At 50.3% G+C, this 18,226-nt stretch overlaps 2 protein-coding genes across 2 annotated transcripts in view; one reads left to right on the forward strand and one right to left on the reverse strand.

Annotated features, from left to right (window-relative positions):
• The window catches only part of ift140 (intraflagellar transport 140 homolog (Chlamydomonas)), a gene marked incomplete at its 3' end in the record, with an annotated part of 43,552 nt that overhangs the window by 16,953 nt on the left and 8,373 nt on the right, over positions 1 to 18,226 (reverse strand). Inside the window, exons 17-18 of the mRNA XM_080541589.1 lie at positions 17,964 to 18,095; positions 16,754 to 16,995 (exon numbers count right to left, since the gene is read on the reverse strand). Of these exons, the coding sequence (XP_080397715.1) occupies positions 16,754 to 16,995; positions 17,964 to 18,095 (374 nt within the window). The remainder of the gene's footprint in view (positions 1 to 16,753; positions 16,996 to 17,963; positions 18,096 to 18,226) is intronic.
• On the forward strand, positions 1,025 to 13,035 carry tmem204 (transmembrane protein 204; the record flags this gene model as incomplete). The annotated part of the gene is made up of 3 exons (XM_080541645.1): positions 1,025 to 1,328; positions 3,356 to 3,511; positions 10,511 to 13,035. The coding sequence occupies 3 exons, from the start codon at positions 1,025 to 1,027 to the stop codon at positions 10,753 to 10,755; spliced, it is 705 nt and encodes a 234-aa protein (XP_080397771.1). The 3' UTR covers positions 10,756 to 13,035.

The raw sequence follows: 18,226 nt of genomic DNA on the forward strand, positions 1-18,226 counted from the left end.
CTAAACAAGTGTGAGACAGAGAGAGAGAGAGAGAGAGAGAGGAACAGAGACAGAGGGAGAAAGTGAGAGAGAGAGAGGAACTGAGAGAGAGAGAGAGAGAGGAACAGAGACAGCGAGGGAGAGGGAGGGGGAGAGGGAAGAGGTCTAGAGTGTGTGCAGGGAGAGAGAGCTGTTCCAGTTGAGCGTGGATTGGAGACGGTGAGAGTGTCTCAGTGAGCAGAGCCCTCAGCAACGCTACCCACAGGATCTAACCTTCTGCTCCACTCCCACGCCACCCCCACAGAGAAGGCTGACAACAAAACACAGACGGAGAAGAAAGAAAGAAAGAAAGAGGGAAAAAATAAGAGAGACAGAGACCGACGCCTACAAAGAGACCCACCCGGAGCTCCAAGCAGCAGCTACAGAGAGAGAGAGAGAGAGAGAGAGAGAGAAAGAAGGAAAGAGAGAGAGAGAGAGAAAGAGAGAGAGAAAGAAAGAAACGGGTGAAAAGAAAAGAAGAGGTCGGAAGAGAGCGAGAGAGAGAACGAGGGAGCGAGAGGTCCAAGACGAGTGTCAAGCTGCAGCCAACCAGAACCAGAGCCAGTGGAATGGACCTGGCCGTCTCGAGGATTAACCCCCGCCTGCCCAGCGTCCACACAGAGGAGGAGGGCTGAGGCAGCTCCCCGCCGCACTGACACTGCCCCTTCCCCCCCGCGGGCCTGGATGAGAATGAACGGAGATGTCCTTTAGCTGAGAGCTAAACCACACGTCCTTTTAACGTCAGAGAGGCCAGCCAGGGGTACTACCACTGGAGTTAGCCTTAGCATTAGCCTCTGGCTGAGAGGCAGTGGAGGAGGAGGAGGAGGTGGTGGTGGTGGAGGAGAACCCAGGGGGCCACCCCAGGGGTGCTGTTGTCCAGGAGAGGCAGCAGGGCCCGGGGTTAACACGGGACCAGAGGGGCCTGGTTGCAGGAGGTCCGGAGGAGGAGGAGGAGGTGGCGGGAGGCGGGGGAGGTGGAGGAGGAGGGCGGGGGTGTGTGCGCCGCATGGCCGTGCAGAGACTGGTGGCGGCGGCGGTGGCAGTGGCCCTGCTGTCGCTGGTCCTCAACAACGTGGCGGCGTTCACACCCGGCTGGGTGCTGCAGGCGCTGGAGGACGGCAGGAAGCGCAGCGTGGGGCTGTGGAGGATGTGTCCTGTGGCAGGCGCCGGGCCCGGGGAGGACAGGGGGCCTGGAGCTGGACCCGGGGCCGGGGCGGGGAGGAGGTGGCAGGGGGGCCAGAGGCAGTGCGAGGCGCTGGGCTGGGGATCGGAGTATGCCGGATACCAGGAGTCACGCATCACAGTCAAACGTAAGTGTCCAGGTGAAAACATGACATGTCAACGTGAGCTGTCTCAGTCTGGTCTGCAAACACAGGGTGACCAGTGACTCTGAGTTGTTACCAGGGTGACCAGTGACTCTGAGGTGTTACCAGGGTGACCAGGGACACTGAGGTGTTACCAAGGTGACCAGGAACACTGAGGTGTTACCAGGGTGACCAGGACAAGAACACTGAGGTGTTACCAGGGTGACCAGGACAGGAACACTGAGGTGTTACCAGGGTGACCAGGACAGGAACACTGAGGTGTTACCAGGGTAACCAGGGGACACTGAAGTGGACCAGGGACACTAAAACTACTACTAGTACTAATACACTGAAACTACTACTACGTAGTACTAAAACACTTAAACTACTAGACCTCCTACACTAAAACTACCACGAGTACTCCTAAAACGGCACATTTACTAAACTACTACTATCAAATCAAATGATTCATGCCTGGTGTGAGACATCTCAGAGCTCAGATGAACATTTCATCAGTCAGATGTGATCTCTAGGGGGAACCGTCAACAGGTCATCAGATGTGATCTCAGTCATCAGTCAGTTCCAGTATTTACAGCCCAGAGGGCAGCTGGCACTACAGGAGGAGATAACATCTGAGCTCTGAGACATCTCTGCTTGTCAACAAGCAGACTGAACCATCCACTGCCTCCCACGCTGATCAGAGGAGAGAAGCCCTGCTGTTGACGCTCTTCCGAGTGGAGCCGTGAGATCACAGACGCTTTATAACAACTGCCTCTTAGTGGGGAGGCTGGTGGAGGTCAGGGGAGGCTGGTGGAGGTAGAGGGGGAGGCTGGTGGAGGTAGAGGGGTAGGCTGGTGGAGGTCTGGGAAGGCATCAGGAGACGCTGGTGGAGGTAGAGGGGGAGGCTGGTGGAGGTAGAGGGGTAGGCTGGTGGAGGTCTGGGAAGGCATCAGGAGACGCTGGTGGAGGTCAGGGGAGGCATCAGGGGAGGCTGGTGGAGGTCAGGGGAGGCATCAGGGGAGGCTGGTGGAGGTCAGGGGAGGCATCAGGAGACGCTGGTGGAGGTCAGGGGAGGCATCAGGGGAGGCTGGTGGAGGTCAGGGGAGGCATCAGGGGAGGCTGGTGGAGGTCTGGGGAGGCATCAGGGGAGGCTGGTGGAGGTCAGGGGAGGCATCAGGGGAGGCTGGTGGAGGTCAGGGGAGGCATCAGGGGAGGCTGGTGGAGGTCAGGGGAGGCATCAGGGGAGGCTGGTGGAGGTCAGGGGAGGCATCAGGGGAGGCTGGTGGAGGTCTGGGAAGGCATCAGGGGAGGCTGGTGGAGGTCAGGGGAGGCATCAGGGGAGGCTGGTGGAGTCGGAGGACAGGCTCGTTGTAATGCATGGAATGGAATAAGGAAGGGTATCGTTTGATAGCATTTCTCATTCCATTCATTACAATGAGCCGGTCCTCCGATTTCTACCTCACCAGCCTCCCCTGGTCTGAATGGAAGGGTAATGAACAAGATGCCGCTCTAACATCTCAAACCCCTGATTCTGTTTGTCTCTCTTTTTGAGATGAAAGTTAGCTGACTATCTGACCAGTAGTTTAATGTGATGTTGCGCTACAGATCACACCTCACCACATCTCTTTCCCTCTCTCTCACTCTCTTTCTCACTCACTCTCTCTCTCACTCACTCTCTCTCTCTCTCCCTCTCTTTGCATTTTGACATGATGCTAACACCTCTCTCTCTCTCTCCCTCTCCCTCCCTCCATTACAGTTTGACATGATGCTAACACCTCTCTCTCTCTCTCCCTCTCCCTCCCTCCATTACAGTGTGACATGATGCTAACACCTCTCTCTCTCTCCCTCTCCCTCCCTCCATTACAGTTTGACATCATGCTAACACCTCTCTCTCTCCCTCTCCCTCCCTCCATTACAGTTTGACATGATGCTAACACCTCTCTCTCTCTCTCTCTCTCTCTCTCTCTCCCTCCCTCCCTCCAGTACAGTTTGACATGATGCTAACACCTCTCTCTCTCCCTCCCTCCCTCCAGTACAGTTTGACATGATGCGAGCATGTAACCTGCTGGCCACGGTGGCGCTGACGGCAGGTCAGCTGATCTTCCTGCTGGGTCTGATGGAGCTTCCCTTCGTCACACACGACTCCCAGTGGTGGGAGGAGGCCATCGCAGCCCTGTTCCAGCTAGCCAGTGAGTAACTACTACTACTACTACTATAGTAGTACTAATATACTACTACCATTCTACTACTATATGACTATACTATTGCGATAAGCAATGCATTCCATACATGTGAGATACCAGTACGACCACTCTGAGAGAGAAAAAAAAGGGTTTGGCTGTCCCTGTGGGAGAACCCTTTGAAGAACCCTTTTGGGTTCCATGAAAAACCTTTGTGGGTTCCACTTACAATCTACTGTGGTAAGGGTTCTATGTGGAACCCCAAAGGATTATTCAAAGGGTTCTCCCACTGGTGCAGCTGAAGAACCGTTCATGCTTCTAGGCCCTAGGTAGCACCTTCTTAGTGTAGACCACTACAGCCATCTATACCAACATGCTGCCATTGTCAAGGGCTTAGGCACACCAAACCGCCAGAGAGAGAGAGGGGGGGGGGCAGAGGGAGCGAGGGCTCTCTAAGGGGGGGGGGGGGGGGGGGGGGGGGGGCAGAGGGAGTGAGGGCTCTCTAAGGGGGGGGGGGGGGGGGGGGGGGCAGAGGGAGCGAGGGCTCTCTAAGGGGAGGGGGGGGGCAGAGGGAGCGAGGGCTCTCTAAGGGGGGGGGGTAGAGAAAGAGAGAGAGAGGAAGAAAGAGAGGGAGAGAGAGAGAGAGAGAGAGCAGCACACTGCAACCACTACAGTAATGAATCATTAGTGAGCCAGCTGATAACTGGCTTTTGGGTACAACATCACAATGTTCCAACATCACACGTCAACTCAGCCTTGTTGAATTCTCACATCTTAAAATGGTCATAGTGTTGCTAAGGAACATGAAAGACCACCACAGAGGAGCCCAGCAGAGCTCAGAGAGGTTGGCTAGCTAATTACACCCGAAGAGACACACAGAGAGAAGGAAAAAGGAGCTAGGGAACTAATCCCCCCTGAAAAAAGAAAAAGCAGGCTCTTATCAGTCCAAGACAGGACATTCTTGGAAAGTCAATTAAAGCAGGGAACAACCAGGAATAGAAACAGGCTGGAAGAGAGGAGGGTGGGAAGGGGGGAGGGAGGGAGGGAGGGGTGAGTAACAAAGAACCCCCCCTCAGAGGGCTGTGTGGCAGCAGTGGGCTTGGCATGTCCCAGTGCCACCAGTTAGGAAGCATAACATAACACTGTTGTTGGGCTCAGCTCAGCCCAGTGTGATGGTGTGTTCAAGAGTCTCAGTGTGTTCAGGAGTCTCAGTGTGTTCAGGAGTCTCAGTGTGTTCATCAGTCTCAGTGTGTTCAGGAGTCTCAGTGTGTTCATCAGTCTCAGTGTGTTCAGGAGTCTCAGTGTGTTCAGGAGTCTCAGTGTGTTCAGGAGTCTCAGTGTGTTCAGGAGTCTCAGTGTGTTCAGGAGTCTCAGTGTGTTCAGGAGTCTCAGTGTGTTCAGGAGTCTCAGCTCAGTGTGGGTCGGGGGGTTGCAGCTTGGGAGCTGGAGGGATAGAGGGGTTGGAGGGCTGGAGGGATAGAGGGATAGTAAAGGGATAGAGGGGTTGGAGGGATAGTAAAGGGATAGAGGGGTTGGAGGGATAGAGGGGTAGGAGGGATAGAGGGATAGAGGGGTAGGAGGGATAGAGGAGTAGGGGGGATAGAGGGGTTGGAGGGATAGTAAAGGGATAGAGGGGTTGGAGGGATAGAGGGGTAGGAGGGATAGAGGGATAGAGGGGTAGGAGGGATAGAGGGGTTGGAGGGATAGAGGGGTAGGAGGGATAGAGGGGTAGGGGGGTAGGAGGGATAGAGGGATAGAGGGGTAGGAGGGATAGAGGGGTAGGGGGGATAGAGGGGTAGGAGGGCTGGAGGGCCGGGGCAGCAGAGAGGGAGCCCGACCCGGGAGCGACAGTCAGGCGCCAGGATATCCCTGCTCAGGACGAGGAAATGCCTGCGACTACCTGTTATGCAAACCCACAGCAGAGGAGGAAACAGTGAAGGGGGGTGGGGGGGGCGGGGACGCTAAAGACGAGTTTGTCAGGGACTGTGTGTGTGTGTGTGAGTGTTTACTGGGTGTGTGTGTATATGTGCTGGGTCTGTGTGTGTTTGCTGGGTGTGTATGTGTGTGTGTGTGTGTGTGTCTTGGTCGGTAGAATAACGTCCTCTTGTACACATCTCGGTCGGGGAGGGGGAGCGGTCCTGGTCCAGATAAGGATGGGTCCAGCTTTCATGGCTGTTTACAGAGCGTCAGCCACAGCAGAGGGAGGCTCCCTCCCGCCACGGGAGATAAAACACAGCCTCCTCTAGCACCGCACGGCCAGCCCTGCTGCACGCACAATGGCTTTTATCTGGAGGTCTAGGATGGGATGGGACCCACCCAGCTACACACACACACACACACACACACACACACACACACACTCTCTCTCTGATCCTGAGTCCAAACACCCCCCACTGAGACAACCTACTGCATGGCACGCAAACTGTGTGCCGCGTTTGGTAGCACCCTCCAGACCAGGCGAGGCTGGTGGAGGTAAAAATCGGAGGACGGGCTCATTGTAATAGATGGAAAGGAATTAGGAATGGTATCAAACACGCGTGTCTGGGGAGGCTGGTGCAGGTAGAACACGTGTTCTGATACCATTCTTCATTACGTTCCATGCATTACAATGAGCCTGTCCTCCGATGCCTCCCCTGATGTTGACGTTAGTCAGAAGAGTGAGGTGACTAATGAGGCAGAGACACCCACTTCCCTGACAGCTAATAATACCCTCCTCTCCACTGGAAAAACAACCGCATCTTCCTTTTCACGCATATGTCATCTATCAGAGGGGCATACCATATTTGGGCAACAACAGCAGACAGAAAGCAGAGTGCTATATGATTGTCTGGTTTATGAGGAACCTTTGGCAGAGCACAGACGTCACTGGAAGGACCTCAGTCCAATACGAGGGGGGGGGGATGGGGAGCCAAAAATGAAAAATGTGCAAATGTGGAAACTATTTAACCTTGCTGTGGGTGGTCTACATTGTGATTTGAAGAGGTCCCAGAATGTCTCAATGTGCATAGCGCAAGATATTGTTTCCTGTAAACATATTTTGTCAGAGACGAGATTCAACACTGGCTTACATTAGGATGTGGGTAAATCAGTATTTCTGCTACAGGCAGAGTAATAGGGAATCTAACAGAGTTATAGTGAATCTAACAGGCCGTTATAGTGAATCTAACAGAGTTATAGTGAATCTAACAGGCCGTTATAGTGAATCTAACAGACAGTTATAGTGAATCTAACAGGCCGTTATAGTGAATCTAACAGAGCTATAGTGAATCTAACAGGCCGTTATAGTGAATCTAACAGAGTTATAGTGAATCTAACAGACCGTTATAGTGAATCTAACAGAGTTATAGTGAATCTAACAGACAGTTATAGTGAATCTAACAGAGTTATAGTGAATCTAACAGACAGAGCTATAGTGAATCTAACAGGCCGTTATAGTGAATCTAACAGAGTTATAGTGAATCTAACAGACCGTTATAGTGAATCTAACAGAGTTATAGTGAATCTAACAGACAGAGCTATAGTGAATCTAACAGGCCGTTATAGTGAATCTAACAGAGTTATAGTGAATCTAACAGACAGTTATAGTGAATCTAACAGAGTTATAGTGAATCTAACAGACAGTTATAGTGAATCTAACAGACAGAGCTATAGTGAATCTAACAGACAGTTATAGTGAATCTAACAGAGTTATAGTGAATCTAACAGGCCGTTATAGTGAATCTAACAGAGTTATAGTGAATCTAACAGGCCGTTATAGTGAATCTAACAGAGTTATAGTGAATCTAACAGAGTTATAGTGAATCTAACAGACAGTTATAGTGAATCTAACAGAGTTATAGTGAATCTAACAGACAGTTATAGTGAATCTAACAGACAGAGCTATAGTGAATCTAACAGACAGTTATAGTGAATCTAACAGAGTTATAGTGAATCGAACAGACAGAGCTATAGTGAATCTAACAGACAGTTATAGTGAATCTAACAGACAGAGTTATAGTGAATGCTAACAAGCCGAGTGGTTTTTCCAGCACCAGTCTCATTCCATTCTTCATTTCCTGAGTGAGAGGTCAGTAATATAGACCTCCACCTCTCCACTCTCCAGCCATTCATCCCTTGTTTCTCTCCTTTGGTCATTACTTGGTTCACCCCCCCCCCCCCCCTCCCATGCTGAGCTGGTGAATGGGGCCTCGGGCTTCGGGCGTTGGATGAATGGAGTTATTTTTACTCCTTCTGGTGAACAGGAACGCGGTGTTTTCATTCTCAGATGTGCCAAAAGTCAGAGCTATCACAGGCAGACAGAGGAATAACAATATCCAGCCCTGCTACGGTGATACAGGATCCACACTACTGTCACACAGGGAGGGAGGCAGGGTGGAGGGAGGCAGGGGGGGGGAGGGAGGTAGGCAGGGAGAGAGGCAGAGAGACAGGGAGGGAGGGAGGCAGGGAGGGAGGGAGACATATCTGGGGCTCTGGGATGGCTGCTCAGGAATGTGACTGAGTGGGCAGTGCTAACGGGGTCAGAGTTGTAGGAGGGCGGGTGATCACCTCACTCTCCTACACAAGTCAGGGGTCAAATACCAGAGCTGGGTGAGGTCGTACAATTGGAATTCTATTTCTAGAAGCATCAAGAGGCAACCACCTCACTTTGATGTTCAACCCTTCACCTCTGACCCATGACCCCCCCCCCTCCCCACGATACACACATTCCAGTCACACATTCCACAGCTGTTTTGTGTGTGAAGAGGTCCTCCAGACACTGGTCTGAGGTCAGTTCAGCTCTGCGTCTTTGTTATGATTAGGGAGAGGGTTGCTGATCCTACATCAGTGCCTGAGGGACAATGTTAAAGAAATATAGTAGGTTTGAGACAACAGCTCCATTCTCCATTTGGGTTTCAACAGGGTTGGTTGGGGTAGGAGTGAGGGGGGGGGTATGAAGTGGCCTAGCTGGCACTGCGCCCACACCGTGACCTCGGCCATTGTGTCTCCCCCCCACACACACAACGACGGGAGAACGGCACTCCACAGCAGAACAATACAGAGGGAAGCGCGTGCCTCTCTGAGGAGGAAGACGGCAGGCTTTACACGGGCTGAGAGGGAGTCAAGAAACTCAGGAACAACAGGACTCGTGAGGGGTTGTCGTGGGTGAGCTCGGCTCAGCGCAGGGCAAGATCGATTAAGAGAAAGCTGTCCGGCAAAAAAACGCTCACAAAAGTACAACGTTCTAATACACACAAGAGTGGCTCTCGTACCAATACTAATCAATACTAATCAATACTGATCAACTTAACTTGAGTACGGCTGGGTGATGTGGGCATGCTGTAACAAGACTGTCTCTCTGCAGCGCCCTTCCTTCCACAGTAGGACAGGACAGAGGTCAGGGGTCAGGTCAGAGGTCAGGACGGCGGTAACACTGATAGGGCTTTCACACTGGTAGGGCTTTCACACCGGCAAAGAACCGTGCCGGTTCGCGTTTGGGAACCTCCGAACGTTGCCGCTGTCTGGCGAACGAGCCCGCGTTCATACACTCGTTCGCCAGACAGCGCCAACGTTCGGAGGTTTCCGAACGCGAACGCGAACCGGCACGGTTCTTTGCCGGTGTGAAAGCCCTATGGGAGGAAAACTACCAGTGGGTTCAGTGAATTTCCAGGAACTGAAGTGAATAACAGAGCAGTTTCTACTGTGTCTCAGAGAGGGCCTGAGCGGCTGATGGATGACCGCTGCAGGCTGCTAGCCTCAGGCCGTCCAAGGGGCGCAGAGGGGAGGGAAGGAAGGAAGGATGGAAAGAGGAAGACGGGGAAGGAACCTAGGGAGATTACACTATGCCAAAAACGGGTTCACACACACACACACACATACACACACAGAGACACACATACAGAGACACAGAGACAGAGACAGAGACACACACACACTCACACACAGACACACACAGACACGCACACACTCACACTCACACTGACACAGACACACACACAAACACAGTACATTCATGTACCCACACCCACCAACACCCTCACTTACAGTAAACAAAGACATCATAGAGACAGAGAGAAACACACACACACACACACACACACACCCAATCACCCACCCAACCAACCAAAACACACACACACACACACACAATCACCCACCCATCTACACCCACACATACACACACTCAGTCCAGTACAGGCCCTCCCCAGGAAGCTAGCTGATTAAATACAGGATTATTTATACCTCCTTGTATTTAGACCTGTAGACGGGCCAGGCTCTCCCAGCCGTGTGTTATTGTTGGGCTGCAGAACGGCTCCAGACATCACTTACTGTCTGTCTGTCTGCCCTGACCTCCCTCCCGCCGCTCTGGTGATCAATCTACTGTGGGAAATGATCATTTGTCTTGGTTATCATTTATGGCCAGGAGTTTTTCCTGGTTAGGTCACATGGTCAGGAAAAACAACAACTCCCAAGTTTGATAAATCATCAAACTCTGCGGGAGGGTGGAGGGAAGGCGAGGTTGTGTGTGTTTTAGTGTGTGTGTCTGTGTCTGTGCGTGTGTGTGTGTGTTTGTGCATGCATGCATGCAAGCACTCTATTCCCGGCGTGTTGATGATACTCTTCTGAGACGTCCGAGTGTTAGGAACACACCGCTGGGAGCTTTGATGCTAGGATCTGACCCCGAGAGGAAGCAGGCCTATTCTAGTTAACCACCCCACACAGAGCAGCACACACACACACACACACACACACACACACACACACACACACACACACTAAAACACACACACTAAAACACACACACAGATACATGAGCAGCAACAGCCTTCTGAGAAGCTCCTATTAGAATGCCCGAGACCTGTCCTGCTATAATGTCAGAAACTGTCTTGATATTTTTCCCTCATTGATTGTATTATTATACATTGCTCTTAGCTGTGTTTAATCAGATTATTGCTTGAGACCTCATTGAGTTAACCCCCCTCTCCCCCCCCCCTGTCTCCCCCCCCCCCTCCCTGTCGTCCCCCCCCCCAGGTTTCGTGCTGGTGATCGGTCTGGTGACGTTCTACCGGATCGGCCCGTACACACACCTCTCATACTCCTGCTACCTGGACATTGCCGCCTGTCTCCTTGCAACGCTTGCCGCCGCCATGCTCATCTGGAACATCCTGCATCGCCGTGACGACTGCCTCACACCACGCGTCATCGTCATCAGCCGCTCGCTGGCCACGCCCTTCCACCCCCGCCTCGACAACGACTATGTGGAGTCACCCTGCTGAACTGCTGACCCCCAGAACTACCCCCCCATTCCCCCCACCATCCGATCCAACCCCATGCAGCCCCCCCCACCCCCTTCCGTTGCCATCCTCATTTGCCAATATGGACTTTGAAAAGACTGAAGGACAGACAATGCTCTCACTGGTCAACAATATCCATATCCAATATCCATACCAGCCTACCACTGTGAAGGAGCAGTGTGTTGGCCCTCCATACCGGCCTACCACTGTGAAGGATGGATGTGTTGGCCCTCCATACCAGCCTACCACTGTGAAGGATGGATGTGTTGGCCCTCCATACCAGCCTACCACTGTGAAGGATGGATGTGTTGGCCCTCCATACCTGAAGGTATGCTAATGTGGCTAATGGGATATGGCCAACATCTCCACACCCACCCTCGCCCAATCAGGACTGAGCCAATAAAAGAGAGGACGCTTGTTCTGGTGGCCCTTCAGGTGCTGTTCTGGTCTGAACTGACTTGGTCTTCACCCTTCTAGAATCTACAGTCTTCACCCTACTAGAATCTACAGTCTTCACCCTACTAGAACCTACAGTCTTCACCCTACTAGAATCTACAGTCTTCACCCTACTAGAACCTACAGTCTTCACACTTCTAGAATCTACAGTCTTCACCCTTCTAGAACCTACAGTCTTCACCCTTCTAGAACCTACAGTCTTCACCCTTCTAGAACCTACAGTCTTCACCCTTCTAGAACCTACAGTCTTCACCCTTCTAGAATCTACAGTCTTCACCCTTCTAGAACCTACATTTCTACAGTTCCACAGTTCCATCCACACCCATCATGGACTATTAAATCATCATGGAATTCCTGGAATTCATTATTGTCTCCTCGAGTAACACTGCCTGCTGCCGACATAGCTGGACTGAGAACAGTGTGTTTCACAATGAACAGACATGAGTAACACTGCCTGCTGCCGACATAGCTGGGCTGAGAACAGCGTGTTTCACAATGAACAGACATGAGTAACACTGCCTGCTGCCGACATAGCTGGACTGAGAACAGTGTGTTTCATAGCTGGACTGAGAACAGTGTGTTTCATAGCTGGACTGAGAACAGTGTGTTTCACAATGAACAGACATGAGTAACACTGCCTGCTGCCGACATAGCTGGACTGAGAACAGTGTGTTTCATAGCTGGACTGAGAACAGTGTGTTTCATAGCTGGACTGAGAACAGTGTGTTTCATAGCTGGACTGAGAACAGTGTGTTTCATAGCTGGACTGAGAACAGTGTGTTTCATAGCTGGACTGAGAACAGTGTGTTTCATAGCTGGACTGAGAACAGTGTGTTTCATAGCTGGACTGAGAACAGCGTGTTTCACAATGAACAGACATGAGTTGAGTCAGATGGATAAACAACAACCCAGATGTCAACACATTTATGCATCAATGGGAAAGGATCCCAGGATGGAGACCAGCAGAGGGATCAGTTGGCCCATCATTCACAAGTGTTCTAACGGCCTATTTGGACTGGCATTTGGACTGATATTTAGACTGGCATTTGGACTGATATTTGGACAGGCATTTGGACTGATATTTAGACTGGCATTTGGACTGATATTTGGACTGGCATTTGGACTGATATTTGGACTGGCATTTGGACTGATATTTGGACTGGCATTTGGACTGACATTTGGACTGGCATTGGACTGATATTTGACCTGGTATTTCCCCTCAGTTAGACTCCCTGAAACGCCCTGCTCACAGAGAAGCATCAAGCTGGATCTTGTTATGTTCTATACATCCTGTGTAAAAACATATACTTTCTGCATATTGTTTATATTATTATTAATATTAAAAGCGACTTAGGTTACAACTCTAGAGTTAACATCAACTTGAAAATGAGTTATTTAACTCCTGATTATTGGAAAACATTTGTAAAAGTTTACAGTTTGGCACAGTCACTCACAAGTTCAGACAAACATTCTTAAATATAAAAAATATATATATATAGATATATGCTAAACTATTTCCCTCCCATATTCTGACCTCAGTGCTGGCATGTGTACAGTACATGTGTTATTGACTTCAGGTTGTCCTAACTGATAAACACACTACACCACATCAACACACCCAGGCTCATGTTGGTGGAGATGCTTTCGTTGTGATAATCTGCTCGCTTGTGGTACATAAGTTAATTTCATGCAGTTGTAAGACTGAGAGTATTGCTATTATATTGCTATTCATATTGTACTGCAGCATGGTGTGGGAGGTGCTGTCACGTTAAAGCTAAACAGATGATGTGCATGAAAATAATAATAGATCATACAAATACAATAAATGTATGGACATACAGCTATAATGGACGCTGGCGTGTGGTGTTGTCTTTATAACTGACTGTACTGACTATGTTAACCCTAACCCTAAGTCTAACCCTAACCCTAACTCTGACCCTGGCCCTAACTCTAACCCTAACCATCTCCAGAGTTATCATCACTCTTGTCATGTTTTTTAGACATACGTAACAACCCCTAAAAAGAAAGAACATCTAAAACCATAATTTACTGATGTACAGTAAACACATAACATTAGTTATTATACACAGTACAAAGTGTTCACACCAGTCTTCACTATTGCTTAAAGCATGAGAACTGAAAGACGCTCGTCTGCAAGGTCCAGGGGAGGCTGGCGGAGGTAGACATCGGATGGGGATGAGGCTCATTGTAATGCACGGAACGGAATGAGATCAAACACATGTTTGATACCATTCCTCATTCCATTCCATGCATTACAATGAGCCCGTCCTCCGATTCCTCCCTCCGCCAGCCTCCCCTGGTACCTGGTGACAGCTGACATCGTCCATCAGTCTCTACGGTGCCTCCTGTCTGCTCCTGTTGCTTCCGGAAGCTTCCTCAAGTGTTCCTGTCAGACCAGGAAATGGAAAAAAAACAACCTATGAGGTATGATCCTCTGAAATAGCCTGGGGTTGGTGTGGGCTGTGGGGGGGGCATTAGTCAGGCTGATAACCCAGTGGAGGAGTGTCACCGACTGTCAAGGACACCATGAATGAGAGGAAACAGCACTGGGGGGTCTGGGACTGGGACGACACATTCCTCTCCGGAGCACACTGACACACAGAGACGCACACATACACACTGTAGCTAGGCTGTATCTCTCACACACACACACACTGTATCTATATCTCACATACACACTGTAGCTATATCTCACATACACACGGTATCTATATCTCACATACACACTGTAGCTATATCTCACATACACACTGTAGCTAGGCCTGTAACAATTATGAAATAATCGTCTAATGGCGATTATTTGACGTGATCGCGTTTTTTCTGTTAACCGCGGTCAAAGCATTTTAAAAATATTTTTTTGATGTGTCAGTTCATATTCATGGTCCTACTTTTCAAACACGTTTCCAATGAATGTATGCGCATGGAGCGAGATAAAACAGTAGCTATCCTATCAGAGGACACCCTGCACGCATTGATTTACAGTTGATGAAGTACAGTAGCCTACATCAAGTCGGCTTTCGAGCGGTAAAAGTCCACACCGGATTCGGCAAACACAGTAGCCTACGCGGTAGAGAGATGGAGCTTGTTTGCAGTAATTTGCAGTCATCAACAAATCGCTCAGTGCCGCTGCTGTGGCTGGTCCCTCCTGGCAACTGGGTCTTGCTGAGTCGTTAAGCAGACGCATGAAGTATAAGCGGGACAGTTCCAAATGGTGCTTCATAGGTTGCTGTGTTATTACATTATCTGGGTCACATAACAGTGAAATGGTAAATGGATTACACTTATACACAGCGCCTTATTCCAAAGAGCTTTTACAATGGCCTCTCATTCACCCATTCACACACACATGGCGCCAGCCCGCTCATTGGGAGCAATTTGGGCGTCAGTGACAATTATAATAGTCAATGACAATTATTTCTGAGACAATTAATTGTCCCGAAATTTTTTGAATTGTTACAGGCCTAACTGTAGCTATATATCACATACACACTGTAGCTATATCTCACACACACACACACACACACACACACACACACACACACACACACACACACACACTGTAGCTATATGTCACACACACACTGTAGCTATATCTCTCACAGAGACTGATATTATGAATATACAGTATGGAGTCTAGACTGTAGGACAGGGGAGACTGGTGGAGGTAGAAATCGGAGGATGGGCTCATTGTACTGCATGGAACGATAAAAGGAATGGTATCAAAACACATTCCATTCCACGCATTACAACGTCCTCCGATTTCTACCTCCAACAGCCTCCGCAGGTTTGAATGGAAGGGTAATAAACATGATGCTGCTCTAAGATCTCAAACCTCTGATTCTGTTTCTGTCTCTATTTTTGGAGAAGACAATTAGTTTAGTTGTCTATCTATCCAGAATACTCTAGTGTTCTCACATAGACCACTGCACCAAACAGACTGTCAGCATACCTCCCAGATCTGGATGTGTTTTAGCCACTTCCTGTGCCTCTGCCATGCCACACGGACGTGCATCACCGCACGGTGGGCGGAGCCTAGCGGGAATCCAACACAATGCCCCTTCGATGTCTATCCCTTTGAAACAACAAAGAATCTGCTGTAAAAATAGCTGTCAATGTGGAGGAACTTACTAAAGCTGTCATCACACCTATTAAACAGGGGGTCGGCCCGGCCGGTGGGATGTTGTTTCCTCTCCTGTTGGTGTTTTGTGAAGCACTTCTGCGTGAGTGTGTGTGTGTGTGTGTGTGTGTGTGTGTGTGTGTGTGTGTGTGTGTGTGTGTACGTGCTGTCAGAGACAGGGCCTACGGCTGAGGGATCTCAGGTGTCAGTGCTTTGGATCACGTATTCCTTCTGCACTGTGGTGACTCTCCGTCTGTCACACACACACACACACACACACACACACACACACACACACACACACACACACACACACACACACACATCCCCTCTCTGACCTATTTCTTGGGTTGGGTGAAAGGGATGGTGGAAAGGGCGCTGCTCTTTGACCAAACAGGGAGAGGGGATTTATGTGTGTGTCACAGTGTGTTTAGAAAAGCACATCCCCTCAGGACAACGTAAACACACACACGCACACACACACACACACACACACACACAGTAAAACCCCCTAAATTGTGTCCTGTGTTTAAAAATCGACATCGTTCCCACCCATGAGCAGACAGAGGTGGGACCCGATCACATCACAGCGTGATCACACACACACACACACACACACACACACACACACACACACACACACACACACACACACACACACCCTGACCAGAACACTGTTCCCCTGACAGCCAGCCTCCTCTGATGGCACACACGTACACATTTCATCACACTTTTAGGGATTAAAAAAAGAAAAGAAAAAAAAGACCTCATTTCAATTACTGCTGTTCCTCGGAAATTAAATCCTAATCTAACCCCGAGAACTGACTGCCTGGTTGGTTTCCTGGAGCCAGATTAGATTACCACATCAGTGTGTCATAACCCCTGATGTCAGCCAACGATCACAACCTCTGACCTCTCCAGCTGAAGGCGTGACAGGTGATCAAAAGGACCAGGCAACAATGGGCCTATTCTCCCCGCTAGTGAGAGGGTCTAACCCTACACTACCCATCCTCATGGCCTTTCCTGGGCATTTCAACTACAGCCTGGTATAGTGTGTGTGTGTGTCTGTGTGTGTGTGTGTGTGTGCCTCATGGGCCCCTGGTTCAGAGAGGAGGAGGAAGTGATGACAGCAGAGAGGGGATGTACTGCTGGCACACGGTTCCCCAACAGCAGGCATGCCATCCTGCACGTCGCACGCTGCACACACGGCCCACCCTGCCTACCCTGCCTGGAGTCTTGAGAGGAGAGGGGCTTCCCAGTTTCAAAGAAAAGGAGTCAGGCAGGCGCACACACACACACACACACACACACACACACACACACACACACACACACACTCATTACGAGGTAGCTACCTCATGACGGCTGGTACACACATACACTCACCTCTTGATGAGTTTGATGGACTTGAAGGCCTCGTCCATGTTCCCCACTGTGAGGTAGAAGCTGAAGTTGAGCATGGCGTCCCGCGTGGCCTTCTCACAGCCCTCCAGACCCACAAAGTCACGGAGGGCTCGGCGGGAGACCATGCGGGGGGGTTGGGGGGGTCCCGGGGACAGGGCCGAGGCCTGGGCCAGGCCGGGGGAGGTGGAGGGGGCTGGGGACTCCTCTGGGTGGTGTTCCCCAGGCTGTAGAGCAGACAACCACATACAGACAGACAGACAGACAGACAGACGGGTGTCAGGCTACTCACAACAGAAGGACTGGTCTGATGGCCACCTGGCGTGGATCACAATCATCAGATTTATTGCCCAGTTGGTTTTCACCTACGAACGAATTTGCTTTGGTCTGGTGGTGCATAACAATAAACAAAGTGCGAGGACAAAAACAGACAAAAACATAAGGGGAAAATACTGCTACTACTACTAATAATAATAGTAATAGAGAAAAAGTGTTTGCAAGATGGATGGAGCCCTCAGGTTCCTGCAGCACCACTGTCCACATACTACACACTAGTCAGGACCAATCAATACAATCTCCTAGTCTCCTACATGACTCCTACAGTTCTAACAAACATCACTCAGTCAACACAACACAACTGGACCAGCCATCTGGTTAAAGCAGGGGAGGCTGGTGGAGGTGGAAAAATCAGAGCACAGGTCAAACACACGATGAACCCCGTCCTCTGATTTCTACCTCCACCAGCCTCCCCTGGTGTACAAGACGTCTAAGAGGACTCCGACCTATCCAGCCGGTGGAGGAAGGTGTACGAGCTAAGGAGGCGGTACCAACACAACACACACTTCCACTGGGGCATCAGCCGACTGGACCAGGTACTCACAGCCGGCAGAAAGACGCCATCCCTCCGATACAACAGCTGGTGTGAATGGAAACCACACACACACACACACACACACACACAATGTACATGCAGGAGATGGAAGAGGAAGAGAAACCCTATATGACATGGGGCTTGATCTTGACCTTAGCCTTGACCTGCAGGGTTAAGAGTAGTTTGACCTTCCAGGTGAAGAAGAAGAAGAAGAAGAAGAAGAAGAAGAAGGTATATATGGTAGGATGGTAGGTAGGTGTGTGTGTGTGTTAGGTAAGTGTGTGTGTGTGTGTGTGTGTGTGTATGGTAGGTAGCTGGTCCTACCTTACAGGTGAAGTAGTAGTAAGGTACGTCCAGCGCCAGGAGGGACTGCAGACCAGGGGGTTTGGGGTACGAGTCCTGCAGGAGGAGGCCGTGTTCCTGGGTGCAGAAGAACGTCACCACCAAGACATCCACCTGAGGGAGGGTAGCACAATTATCACCAGGTCCCATACCAGCAGGCTCCAGAACAGCTTCGTTCACAGAGCTGTCACTCTGATCAACAACCCCCCCCCCATGTACATGGGGTACAATGACTCTCACTGTGG

This window comes from Nansenia antarctica, assembly GCF_963989245.1.
Source record: "Nansenia antarctica genome assembly, chromosome: 11".
In the NCBI taxonomy this organism is placed as follows: Eukaryota; Metazoa; Chordata; class Actinopteri; order Argentiniformes; family Microstomatidae; genus Nansenia; species Nansenia antarctica.